The 14346-nt window shown below is 44.3% G+C and overlaps 1 protein-coding gene across 1 annotated transcript in view; it reads left to right on the forward strand.

The window, feature by feature from the left end:
- LOC135514840 (neuropilin-1a-like) overlaps positions 1 to 10345 on the forward strand; it is a 51465-nt gene extending 41120 nt beyond the window's left edge. The window contains exons 11-18 of the mRNA XM_064938498.1: positions 544 to 688; positions 2085 to 2267; positions 2653 to 2700; positions 4981 to 5127; positions 5311 to 5624; positions 6090 to 6183; positions 6455 to 6508; positions 6822 to 10345. Coding sequence (XP_064794570.1) covers positions 544 to 688; positions 2085 to 2267; positions 2653 to 2700; positions 4981 to 5127; positions 5311 to 5624; positions 6090 to 6183; positions 6455 to 6508; positions 6822 to 7111 — 1275 coding nt within the window. The 3' untranslated portion in view covers positions 7112 to 10345. The remainder of the gene's footprint in view (positions 1 to 543; positions 689 to 2084; positions 2268 to 2652; positions 2701 to 4980; positions 5128 to 5310; positions 5625 to 6089; positions 6184 to 6454; positions 6509 to 6821) is intronic.
- The last annotated feature ends 4001 nt before the right edge of the window (positions 10346 to 14346 follow it).

Below are 14346 nucleotides of genomic sequence, written 5' to 3' on the forward strand. Positions count from 1 at the left end.
TGGTCAAAAGTAGTGCACTGTATAGGGAATAGTGAGCCATTTGGGAGGCAAAGAGAATGTTTTTCAAGCTGCCACACCAGGTTTCACTTTGATTGAGGGTTTTAGAGGGAAACTTAAGAACCTAGGGCCTGGCACCATGGTGGTAGCAGGCCTGGTGTCCTGGACTCCCACTACCTGCTCACTGCACGGGCTAACCATTTTCACATGTCCTCTCGCTTTAAATAATATATTAAGGAGGAACTCATAGATCCTAGAGGTCTTCAAAGAAATGTGTTTTGTTTTGATAGAAAGTCAATTCTTTTTCAATAGACTGGAGCCTCAAGGTGTGTGTGTGTGTGTGTGTGTGTGTGTGTGTGTGTGTGTGTGTGTGTGTGTGTGTGTGTGTGTGTGTGTGTGTGTGTGTGTGTGTGTGTGTGTGTGTGTGTGTGTGTGTGTGTGTGTGTGTGTGTGTGTGTGTGTGTGTGTGTGTGTGTGTGTGTGTTTGCATGCATGCAAGTGTCTGTGTGAATCCTAACTAACAAACATTCCTTTTCTCTCTTCCAGATCTTCATTGGGAACCAGAACCATGACACCCCAGAGCTGCGTACGCTGGGCCCTCTGCTGACTCGCTTCCTCAGGGTTTACCCAGAGAGAGCCACCCCCGAGGGCCTGGGGCTCAGACTGGAGCTGCTGGGCTGTGAGATCCAGGGTGAGATAGTGCAAACATCTCACACACACACAGTTTTGGCTTAACAACGACAGCAACAGAGTGAACAAACAGATCTTGGACCAAAAAATAATAAAAATAATAATAATAATTGAACATTTATTTAACTAGGCAAGTCAGTTAAGAACAAATTCTTATTTATAATGACGGCCTAGCCCGGCCAAAACCGGACAACGCTGGGACAATTGTGCGCTGCCCTATGAGACTCCCAATCATGGCCGGTTGTGATACAGCCTGAAATCGAACCAGGGTGTCTGTAGTGACGCCTCTAGCACTGAGATGCAATGCCTTAGACCGCTGCGCGACTTTGGAGCCGCCCAAGCAGGACAGTATTATGATTAAAGAACCCCACTGACAGGGTCTAGAGTTAGACATCAATCATAGTGGCCTCACACAGATGGAATCCCAGATAGGCTTCACTCACCTACTCCAAACTACAGACCTGAGACCTGGGTGAGTGACAAGCCTTGGGCAGTAGGGGGAGTAGTTGTGTAGACTTTTCTGCTTGATGACAATGTGTACCTTACCTGTCAGTTAGTGTGTTATGTGGGAGGGTTAAGACATGAAAGGCTGATGCGCGCCAGGGCAGGCTGCCCTGACTCTGGGCTGGGGGGGGGACAGTCACAGTGGGACGGTGAGGTGGGGTTGAAGTGGGAGTGGGGTTGGGAGAGTGAGTGACTGAGGGTTGGGGATTTCTAGGTCTGGTATGGGGTGTCTGGTTACCCTAGTAGGGAGGAAGATGAGGATCAGTTAGTACACGCCAGACGGTGGGGTAGTGGAGGGGAGAGGAGAGGAGGTGGAAAAAAGAGGAGGAGAGGAGGGGAGAAGAGGTGGAAAAAAGATGATCTCCACATCAAAGAAAGAGCACGAGGGCATCCGAACACACACTCACTTGGGAACAAGCACACACTCACACACACTCACAGGGCCACATTGGGAAATCCACTATGAGCAATCTACTCTAATTATTTCCCCAATTATCCTTCACACCTTGATTCCAACCCCTCTGCAGCTACCAGGCTCTGCACACTTGGCTCTCCACACTCCGACTATCGGTATCGATCTTGCTACCAGTAGCAACCAGCCTCACTCCACAGTCTCATGTTACCGGATCGTTTCCTATCTCCACCCAGACCATGTGCCCTGGAAGCCTGCTTGGTTTCACCATGTCAGTGTCATTAACATCTAAAATCAAACAATTGGCCATATTCCCTAATCCAATCACAAAGGTTGACCTGTAAACTGACTGCTTACTACAACCAAACAGCAGAGGTATCATTTCCCTGAAGGATTCTCTCTCTCTCTCTCTCTCTCTCCCTCCCTCTCTCTCTCTCTCCACCCCACTCACTCACTCTCTCCTCTCTCCTTCCCTCTCCAGAGCCCACAACTGTGCCACCGACCACGCCTGTATCGATCACGTTTGCTGTGACCACGTTCGCTGCCACCACGACCGCGTCTGTGACCACGCCCGCGCCGACGTCAGAAGAGTGTGACGACGAGCAGGCCAGCTGTCACAGTGGAACAGGAACAGGAGCAGGAGGGGAGGACTACGACCCAACAGGTGCCTTACCACCAGCCTCCCTTGCTCTCTCTCTCTCGTCATCCCACTCTCCTTCTCACACCCACCCTTTCTCTATCTATCCATCCTCATCATGTCTCTCGCACCCTTCTCTACCCTACCCTAGAGGATTTATTGTTTGTATATCGTTGTATTTTACATTTGTGTTACTCTCCTTGTGTAGTCATGTTTTGTCTTTCTTGTGGTCCCTAGGAAGAATAGCTCCTGCCTCTGCAATTATTAATGGGGATCCAAATAAAACAAATTTCTATCTGTCTAATATATCTGATCTATCTATCCATCAATTGTGTTTGTATCCCTGACTGGGGGGTTTGACCCACCCTCTGATCCATGAACCCCACTGACTGTGCCCATCTGTGTCTGACAGGTGACACCACAGTGGCAGACCCTATCATAGAGGGAGACCGCATACCAGGTGAGAACATCCATAAACTACCGGCTCATGTACTCCACCCATCCATTCATGCATCCATCCTTCTCTCTGCCTCTCTTTTGTTGTCTGTCTATAAAGCAAATGAGGCAGATCATCGTGGTTGGATTTTGACATGAAATACAGAACAGGATGGTAGATTTGACCATATAATTGATGTCATTCAAACTACAGAGATGTTGCCAGATCTATGTGTGCTGTTGACCAGTGCTGGATCCTGGTCTAATGTTGTGCGCTCTAAAATAAATGGGCTGCCATTTGGAACACAGCCGGTGTTTGGCCTTGAGATGGAAAAACATAACTGCAGAAACAGAAAAAGGAGCCTTGAGTCTCAATTAACTGATCAAGTCATATGACAACAACCAGAGGGCACAACAACAGTTAGTTATTCTCTGAGTACTGCAACAGCGTCTGACAACAAAAGAAACATTCTTTGTAAAAAAAAAAAAGCGAAAAAAAGATAGCTAATGTCAAACATGTGTCCATAAAATGTATATAGTATGTATAAGCTGGAAGTAGAAGCCTGGTTATTATATTTTTATTAGTTTACTCCAATTAGGGGAGGGGTGGTAGGGTTAGGGGGAAATAAAAAAGAAGGAACATATATTTAAAATAATTTACCTCAAAATGTATATGGGGGATTGAAAATGATGGAGACAAAAGATTGATAGAAGCCACAATCTATCTCAAATCAAATCAAATCAAATTTATTTATATAGCCCTTCGTACATCAGCTGATATCTCAAAGTGCTGTACAGAAACCCAGCCTAAAACCCCAAACAGCAAGCAATGCAGGTGTAGAAGCACGGTGGTTAGGAAAAACTCCCTAGAAAGGCCAAAACCTAGGAAGAAACCTAGAGAGGAACCAGGCGATGTGGGGTGGCCAGTCCTCTTCTGGCTGTGCTGGGTAGAGATTATAACAGAACATGGCCAAGATGTTCAAATGTTCATAAATGACCAGCATGGTCGAATAATAATAAGGCAGAACAGTTGAAACTGGAGCAGCAGCACGGCCAGGTGGACTGGGGACAGCAAGGAGTCATCATGTCAGGTAGTCCTGGGGCATGGTCCTAGGGCTCAGGTCCTCCGAGAGAGAGAAGGAGAGAATTAGAGAACGCACACTTAGATTCACACAGGACACCGAATTGGACAGGAGAAGTACTCCAGATATAACAAACTGACCCCAGCCCCCCGACACATAAACTACTGCAGCATAAATACTGGAGGCTGAGACAGGAGGGGTCAGGAGACACTGTGGCCCCACCCGAGGACACCCCCGGACAGGGCCAAACAGGAAGGATATAACCCCACCCACTTTTCCAAAGCACAGCCCCCACACCACTAGAGGGATATCTTCAACCACCAACTTGATATCTGCAATATTAAAGCATTATTTTTACTCATAGCTGTAGAATTAATTTGGATGCTGTGATTAACCACTGCCACCATGTTATGTTTTGTCCCAAATGGGCCCATTATTCCCTTTATAGTGCACTACTTTTCACCACGGCCCATTGGGCTCTGCTCAAAAGTAGTGCACTATATAGGGAATAGGGGCCCATTTGTAGCTGGCATAGAGGCGATGAGAAACAAGTTTTTCGTAGTGTACATTCTGGAAATGGTTTAGTCTTCATTACTGTTCTGTTTGTGGCACTACTTCCTTCTCTCTGGAAGGTCCCTTCAGTCTTCCTTCTCTCTGGAAGGTCCCTTCAGTCTTCCTTCTCTCTGGAAGGTCCCTTCAGTCTTCCTTCTCTCTGGAAGGTCCCTTCAGTCTTCCTTCTCTCTGGAAGGTCCCTTCAGTCTTCCTTCTCTCTGGAAGGTCCCTTCAGTCTTCCTTCTCTCTGGAAGGTCCCTTCAGTCTTCCTTCTCTCTGGAAGGTCCCTTCAGTCTTCCTTCTCTCTGGAAGGTCCCTTCAGTCTTCCTTCTCTCTGGAAGGTCTCTTCAGTCTTCCTTCTCTCTGGAAGGTCCCTTCAGTCTTCCTTCTCCTGGTACTAAACACATGTTGGATCTGTGAATCTGTCTTTTGTTTAATATGAAATATCATATCTAAGTTTGAGTGCCTTCAAGTTACTGTAAGAAATGGTCATTTTCCTGAATACAAATGGTGTGCTTGCTTCTTCAGCTGTTCAAAAGAATTGTCATATATTTTATTTGTTACTACAATACCTCACTCTCTATTCACGTTGTGTAACATTAAGTTAATAATAGTTACACTTAACCAGAGGAAACAAGCTAGGTTACTTACAAGGTTGACCTCTTTTCCAGAGTACCTGTGGTTCGCGTGTGACTTTGGCTGGGCGGACAACCCATCGTTCTGCGGCTGGACATTGGAGACGGATGCTGGTGCTGGGTGGATGATTCATACCAGTGGGGCCCCTACAGTCCACAGAGGACCCAACCTAGATCACACAGGTGAGAGGACAGAGAATGCAGAAACACACACACACACACAACACAGAGTGCACACACACGACACAGAGTGCATGTGGACACACACACACACACACAATAATATTACTGTAGTAAATAAGCACTATCACAATGAACATGGACTCAGAAATAGCTACTTAGCTTGTCTCTTACTGCCCTCTAAAGGAGGTCCAGGAAATTTCATCTACATGCTGCTGGCTACTGAGACCGAAAGGAAGGAGGAGGAGTCAGAGGAGGAGAGGATGGAGGAGAGGGTGGCACGCCTAGCCAGCCTGCCCGTCACCGCCCCTGACGCAGACCTGTGTGTGTCCTTCTGGTACCACATGTTCGGGGAGCACGCCGGCACCCTGCACATCAAACAGAACAAGGAGACAGAGGAGGGACGGACTGAGGCACTGCTCTGGACTGTCAGTGGACACCAGGGCAGCCGATGGAGGGAGGGACGAGTGCTGGTGCCCCACTCTAACAAACCCTATAAGGTAAAGCACTAGGCTAGACCTTAGTCATGAGTCTGTTAGACCTCGGTTAGGTTCCAAATGGCACCACATTCCTTTGTAATGCACCATATGGTCCCTAGTCAGAGGTAATGCACCATATGGACCCTAGTCAGAGGTAATGCATTATATGGGCCCTATGGTCAGAGGTAATGCATTATATGGGCCCTATGGTCAGAAGTAATGCATTATATGGGACCTATGGTGAGAAGTAATGCACAATATTGGCCCTATGGTCTGAAGTAAGGCACTATGTGGGCCCTATGGTCTGAAATAATGCAATATATGGGCCCTATGGTGAGAAGTAATGCATTATATGGGCCCTATGGTGAGAAGTAATGCACCATATGGGCCCTATGGTCAGAAGTAATGCATTATATGGGCCCTATGGTCAGAAGTAATGCATTATATCGCAGTATTTCACCTGTATGTTTATGTTGTTGTTGCTAGGTGGTGATTGAGGGAGTGGGAGACAGGAGCACAGGACATATTGCTCTGGACAATATCAAGATCCTGGATGGACTCACAACAGAGGAGTGTAAGGGTAAGTGTCACTTCCCTGGTCTATAACTCTCTGCTAGGGCTGCACAGCCTGGTTGGAATATTCCTGGAATAAGTAGGAAATAAGCAGGAAATGCAGATTCCTCCAACCAGGATTTCTAGAAAGACTGAGACATTTGGGAAAGTTACGGGAATTTTGCAACCCTCTTTGCTCTCTGGTTTTGGTGCTTTATTACACTTCTGATCCTGCTTAAGGTGTGTAACAACTCAAATAACGTGGCCATTTTGGATGGGTGTTGTTTTTCCCCCTTTAGATCCAGATATACGGGAGGCTCCTACATCCCAGCCAACAGAGATCTGCATATACCGTAAGTACACTACCTCAGTGCTCATTCATGGTTGTAATATTTTTTAGAGCTTGTGGGTGACGAGCCTCCTAACATCTAACCTATGCTATGTGCCTATATGTATCCAGCTGTTTATACTTTTTTAAGGCTCTTTCCATCCTTAAAAAATAAAGTGAAGCGAGACAGGAAAGGAAGGAAGAGAGATGGTGTGCTGGCCGTGGGCCAGATTCAATCCCGCACCAGCACTGGCATACATGTGTGTTCCGAAGGCAGCGGCAGGAACTGATAGACCACACCAGGCCACTAAAGTCATTTTTTTCTGTCTCAATTTCAGCAATAGACCCGTACTACCCAGCGGTAGTGGAGAACAGCGAGCTGGGTGGCCCAGGCAACATGCTGAAAACCCTGGACCCCATCCTCATCACCATCATCGCTATGAGCGCTCTGGGGGTCTTGCTGGGGGCTATCTGTGGTGTCGTCCTCTACTGTGCCTGCTCACACGGCCACATGTCCGACAGCAGGAACTTGTCGGCTCTGGAGAACTATAACTTTGAGCTGGTGGACGGAGTCAAGCTGAAGAAGGACAGCAAGCTGAATGCACAGAACAGCTACTCAGAGGCGTAAGCTAAGGGCGTGAGCTTCCTCTGAGGGAAGGAAGCACAAGCAGCCTCATAGCTGGAGGAACTAGACCACCGGACGGAGGGTTGGGACCCAAATGGCACCGTATTCCATATATACTGCACTATGTATGGGATAGGTTGCCCTGTAGTGCACTATGTAGGGGATAGGGTGCCATTTTGGACGCAGTCAGCCGTAGAGATGGTAGGAGGTTGTGACCGAGTCGTGATATTCTCAGGGGCTGCAGTGAAAGGAATTTACCAGTAGGGGGCACTGTGTATAAAGAAAATGTGTACAGCAAAAAGGATTATTTTAGTTTTTTGGATGTTTTGTGACGTGCTTTGTTTTTATGTAATCAGATGCTGGTGTTGAGACCAATTAATATGAAAGTATTTATCATGTTTTTGTTATTTTTCTTCTGAAAAGTTATGATTTTTCATTTTTCTCTGAAGTCAATACTGTTTCACAGAAAGAAAGAGCATAAAAACTTTGATTCACTATCCTGACATGCGGCTGGCTATTCAGCTGGCCATGTTATGTTTCTGTTGTATGTCGGCATCGATTTGTGCATTTTGTGTGTGTGTGTGTGTGTGTGTGTGTGTGTGTGTGTGTGTGTGTGTGTGTGTGTGTGTGTGTGTGTGTGTGTGTGTGTGTGTGTGTGTGTGTGTGTGTGTGTGTGTGTGTGTGTGTGTGTGTGTGTGTGTGTGTGTGTGTGTGTGTGTGTGTGTGTGTGTGTCCAGAGGGGTGCTTGCCCTGGCCCTAGACCCTTAGTCTAGTTCCGACAGTGCCTTTTGAAAGTTTGTGTTGCCTTTTCTCTACTGATTCTGTTCATAGCAGTACATAGGCATCCACTGGTAGTGTCTGATTCTGTTCTGATCACAGCAGTACATAGGCATCCACTGGTAGAGTCTGATTCTGTTCTGATCACAGCAGTACATAGGCATCCACTGGTAGTGACTGATTCTGTTCTGATCACAGCAGTACATAGGCATCCACTGGTAGAGTCTGATTCTGTTCTGATCACAGCAGTACATAGGCATCCACTGGTAGAGTCTGATTCTGTTCTGATCACAGCAGTACATAGGCATCCACTGGTAGAGTCTGATTCTGTTCTGATCACAGCAGTACATAGGCATCCACTGGTAGAGTCTGATTCTGTTCTGATCACAGCAGTACATAGGCATCCACTGGTAGAGTCTGATTCTGTTCTGATCACAGCAGTACATAGGCATCCACTGGTAGAGTCTGATTCTGTTCTGATCAGAGCAGTACATAGGCATCCACTGGTAGAGTCTGATTCTGTTCTGATCAGAGCAGTACATAGGCATCCACTGGTAGAGTCTGATTCTGTTCTGTACATAATTATGTATAAGCATCGGCTGGTAGAGTCTGATTCTATTCCGATCATATGAGTGAGTAGGCATCAGCTGGTTAGAGTCTGATTCTGTTCTGATCATAGCAGTAAGTAGGCATCCACTGTTAGAGTCTGATTCTGTTCTGATCATCATAGCAGTACATAGGCATCCACTGGTAGAGTCTGATTCTGTTCTGATCATCATAGCAGTACATAGGCATCGGCTGGTGGAGTCAGATTGGCAGGACTTCATGCCATCCCCATAGTACATGACACATCCAACTTATTGTACATAGGTTTTAATATATTTGAGCGGCCTTTTATATACAAAAAAAAATACAAACTGCTGCAGTATCCTTTCTTTGTGCTCTCTGTATCATAGGTGATGTTGTCTGGATGTCCTCATGTATTTAATGGGTATTTTGTGTTGTTATGTTCCATTGGTGCTCTCACAATGCTGCCTGGGAAAAGAGTGTGTTATTATGGCCAATGGTTATATTCGCTACAAAGGCCTAACAAGAAGAGAGTGAAGAGCCCATCGGCTGTGTCTGAAATGACACCCTATTCCCTAGAGTGCACTACGTGCCCTGATCAATAGTCGTGCACTATATAGGGAATAGTGTGGCATTTGGGAAGCAACCAGACAACAGACTGGAGGGGGTGAAGCATCTCTAGGAGAGAAAAAATGCTGCTATGACGATACTTGGGCCAGTTTCCCAGACACAGATTAAGAATCTCTTTGAGAATGCTTTTTTAGTCCAGGACAAGGCTTAATCTGGGTTCTGGGGAACTGGCCCTACATGTCTATGGTGGAATGATGGACCTTGCTAGAATGAAAGATACTCTTCTGCCATGCTGTTTTCATGTACTGTAGCTTACATCCTATGTGCCCTCCTTTTGTCTGTATTGAACACTAACGTAAAGAGTTCATGCAAAACAAAGTACTATATAAAACGGCAAAAACATGGATCCAAGGTTCAATGAATGGATGTGATGTAGCTGTACCGTTTATTCCTTGGGCCGGGGTCTATTTGAGCTTCTATGTTTCGCCTCTGTCATGTTTCCTTCATTCAGGGAACCGAGTAAGACAGATGCTTCATGGTTCTGCTTTGAGCTCTTAATGGTATTCCATATTCCACAGGATTAGAATCATTCAAATTAGAATGAGTCCTTCCTGTTTCTATGGTTCCACCTCTCGAAATTGTAAGGGCCTCATGTTTTGGTGTGGTCCTCTTCAATAGGAAAGGATGCTGCAGCACTAGATGTGAAAACAATGTTGCACTGATATATTTAAAAGATCTTTGTGTTGTTTATGATATTGTTTTGTGAGAAAAAAAAATTGAGAGAGGGAAAGCGAGAGAAGGATAAGACAGTGTTACAGATAACTATTTTCTATGGTTTCAGATGACATGATATCATTCTGAAATGTACAACTATGGAGATGTTTTTCATTATTGAAAAAGCTATACACGTCTCTTTACTTACGTAATGTTTATATTTAGTTGGTATGTTATATCACCTTGTGTTTTTGTACTGTCACAAATGTCTGTGCCATTTTTTTCTACAAAATGTTTTTTTTTTCTTCAATCCTGCTAAATGTAATTTGCCATCCCAGATATAAAAAAAGGAAAGAAAAAATGATTAAGTAGTTAAGGCCTTATTGACTGAGGTAATTATGTTTCTATACTTGGACCCAAATGTCCGCATTCCCTATACTGTGCAATACCTTTGTCCTGGGCCCATAGGGCTCTGGTCAAATGTAGTGCACTATGTAGGGAATAGGGTGCTATTTGACTCCCTGGTCAGCTTCAAGACCTACGTAGTTTCCGACTGATCAATGACTACAACATTCCAAAGAATTGGATCAAATAAATGTTTGAATAAGATTCATTCTTTCAAGTGGGTTCAGTTCAAAGATAAGGGGCAAATCCTAACTTCCATTTACGTCTAATTGATATTTACAGTGGGTTTCCATAGCAGACGACAAGGGACGTTGAAACATCAAAATCCTTTCATTTTCAATAGAGGGAAGCGAAGTGGGCTGGGGCGTGAACAGGGCCAAAATTGAGGATAGCTGAATTTTATGCAAGTACTCTGCCATTGACCAATCACTTTGGCTTCCAGCCTCTGCTGGAGTGGCTGTTGATACCTAACAGTACCTAGCATGCTTTATGTTTGTTAGCACCCACATGAGGGTGAAGCTAGTGTGGCTATATGATTTAACGCTGATAGTCGATATCCCCTGTTAGGTCTGGATTCAATCAATATCGCAAAAAAAATCCATGTTAAAATGTAAAGGTCATTTCATAATGAGCCGACATAGTCAACATTTACCTTGAATGCAGTCTCCACGGACGCGGGAACCCTACCTTTAACATGTTTCTGCTATATACCATTACACACCAAAGACCGCACTGAATGCTGAATGTACAGCAATGTAAGGCTGTCCTCAAAGCCCAAAACAAGGAAAAGGCATTTTCCTGAGAATGTCCTTTATAACCACACTTCCCACTGACAACACTTGATAGGGCAGGCCTACCAAAATATGTCCTATTTGTGCTTCTCTCTCTTAGTGGGTTTGCTGCACTCTGTGTGACCTGACATTCCTCCCTGGTTTAGACAACATATGTTTTTAACATAACTTGTGCACTGGAACTGAGGACCTAAACACAAAGTACAGATATCCCGATTGGGTATTTTTAAATGACAAAAGACAAACAAATATGACAAGCAACGTTTGAAATGTTGTTTTGGTTGTGACTAATTCTTTGGCTGCACAATAACAGTATCCTAACATCATCAAATACATTGATTAGAATACAAAGGACTATCATTCTGTGTTAATGTAATCTCTTTCACTTACAGCTTAATTGGAACCTAGATTCATTTATCATTACTTATTCATTGATAATTTACTCATTTAATTGAATTATAATGTATGACTCATACATTAGCCCTGATTAAGTTAAACATGTATTAATTATAGGATGGTAATTAGGAGGTACTAGATGAGTGGCTGATGATTTGGGGGAGAGATCCCTGTTGCTTCATGTGAGTGTTATTTAGCCACAGGGGGGCTCAAGTATGCACAACAGCAGCTGTGCAGTCATAGGTTGATGACACAATGTCTAAATGTGTGCAGATCTAGGCTGGTGGCAAGACCCCCGACATTTTTAGATACCCCTAACCGAGGTATAACAAATCACAACCATGTTTTACCATATCTCTAAGGTCTCCCATAAATTAAATGAATGCTTGTGTAAAAATATTTGACTGCAAACGTGGTTACACTTATACTGTAGATGTTGTGACACACCCACTTAAGTCGAGCAGTGCAGAATAATGAGCTGTGGTGTGATCAGTTTTCATTTCTACAATTCGGTATGGGCAGTCAACAGATGCAGCTTGCATACCAAATGAGACCCATTGACTAACTGGAATGTTATCCCAGCCTGAACAATGGAGGGATAGTAATGGGGGGATAGTTGGTTGTCTGGTTGTGAAGGAAAGTCTGTGAAAGGGCTGTCACAGACAGACTTGCCTTTAGATCTTTCCAACGCCTAATTGGCCTGTGGGTGGAGTTTATTATGTTGAATGTGGCCAAAAGTCCTTCGGGTCATATTCCTTCGGAAGTCCGGCAGGATGATAATTTGGCCGATATTAACTGTGGGTGGTTGGCATTGATTACGGACTGGAGAATGACATAACCTGTGAGGGTTACTTAGAAGTTAGTTAGAGTGTAGCTAGGTCATAGACTATGACTAAGAAGCATTGGTTATGAGGGACATAGTACAGCTCCACACACATATACATTTGATGAGTATCCCTGGGCTTTGATGGACAGTAAAAGGGTTGCAGAGGAGGTGGAGCAGATCAAGCATGATGCACAAAGACCACTATCTCACAGTCAATCTCCATCCACCATACCATACCACCTTACATACAGCAAGTTTTACCATTCTAAGGCGCCTCTTGTTTGCCATAAATGGGGCATAGGTCCTTGTTGGGATTACTGCAGTTTCACCTCAACATGAAAGCTCATACTTCACATGCGAGACCAGTTCAGGTGTCACATGGGCTAGCCAGCCATGGTTGGTAGCGAAATAGGTTGCAAATGAGGTAATGCACGCCAGCAATTTCCAGACGGCATTTTGGCTGTTGAATGGCAGTCCAGTTCCATAGCGTCTCTGTCTCTAGTAACTGCCCGAGGGGAGGACTGACGGTGGAGTGGGCCTATCAAGGACAGTTCTGGAATATTCAGGGTGGCTTTGACATTGGAGAAGAGCAATTCCTATGAAATGTGACGGCCCATTTCTTGTCAATGCGTGTCAGGTTGTGTTGGTTCATTATAGTGAACACCAACACCTTATGCAGTTGTCATGTGTGGTTGCATCCTCCGCATGCACCATAACTGTCACCAAGTCAACATATACGGCAACTCCAGGGCAGACAGCCAGGATGGTCTGGAAGAAGCAATGCGCCAGCTGAGCCCAACCAGGATAAAAGTGCACTGGAACATCCCAATGTGCATCAAAAATGCAGTGAGCCAGGAGATGGTCATGTTGGATTAAGGCAGATGGATTGGACTAGCAATGAATCAAAACAAACTTCTAAATGATTAGGAGGTGACTTAAGATCCCAATCCTGGAGAGGCAAGTTGTTAAGCTATGGAAGAGGGTGTCAGAGTCCAGGGTGGGATTCCCTTTCGTTTCATCTTTAAAGAGGCTCGTGACTTGGAATACTTGGCGTTTCCAAGCCGTCAGCCGGCAGTCTGCTGCCGTTTTATATATCCAGACAAAGGTGATTGAGTGTATATGGTGGGCATATTGGATTCCTAACATAGTTGAAGTACACAAAAATAGTATTGAGTACAGGTCATAAGTACAGTACACAAATCAGAAAAATGTATCTCATTTAGCGTGTACATATACAGGCGATTAACCCACCATTCTATGTTGAGGTATCAGCTATATTGGATTTTGGATGCCGTATTGTATTTGGCGTCAAATCTAGGAGAGGGGGGGGGGGGCTAACATAATTGCAGGAGTAGGGGCTAAACATACTGTATAAAATCCACCTTAGACTGGAAAAAATGACAGTGTCTGAGCCCACTTGCCTGAGAGCTGATTACAAGATCAAACAACTGTATGCATTTTTGTCAGGCAGGACCATACAGGGAATTTGTCCTAGCCACCGTGCTTCTACATATACATTGGTTGCTGTTTGGGGTTTTAGGCTCGGATTTTGTGACATCGGTTGATGTAAAAAAGGGCTTCATAAATACATTTGATTGATTGATTAGATTGATACAGCCGTGAATTAAAGCAGTTTGTCTATTTAACAGCAACCAAAAAGTGAAGTTTACATTCAACATAAACATTCAGAGTTTATATTTCTGACGATTGTATCTGTGTGTTTACAGGTCTATATATTAAAATATCCAAATGTTGTCTGTTTGTGTATGTCGAGCTGACGACTGACTACTTGCAATTTTGGGATACAATATTTATTAATTTAAACACTTTTGCAGTAAAACATTTTTATACAACCGTCCTTTTCATATATGGGATAATTTAGAGATATGGAAACATGGTTGTGCTTTGTTATACGTTGGGTAGGGGTATCTCAATAGCGGAAGTCCTTTTTGAGGATATGCCACTAGGCTTATCGTCACTGTTCTCACTTGACTATGCACACACACTCATTCCGAGAACACATCATATATTTTATAATAATGTTTCACAGAGGAATAAATACATTTAAACCTATATTATGCAGAGCCCTACTCAGTGTCAGTGATATGTCTTGTCTTGTTTTTCAGTTTACACCACCTAGAAAATACATTGTAACTCTTTTATAATATAAGTCACTCCATAAGTCACTCCAT

Source organism: Oncorhynchus masou, chromosome 3 (genome assembly GCF_036934945.1).
Source record: "Oncorhynchus masou masou isolate Uvic2021 chromosome 3, UVic_Omas_1.1, whole genome shotgun sequence".
NCBI classification, from domain to species: Eukaryota; Metazoa; Chordata; class Actinopteri; order Salmoniformes; family Salmonidae; genus Oncorhynchus; species Oncorhynchus masou.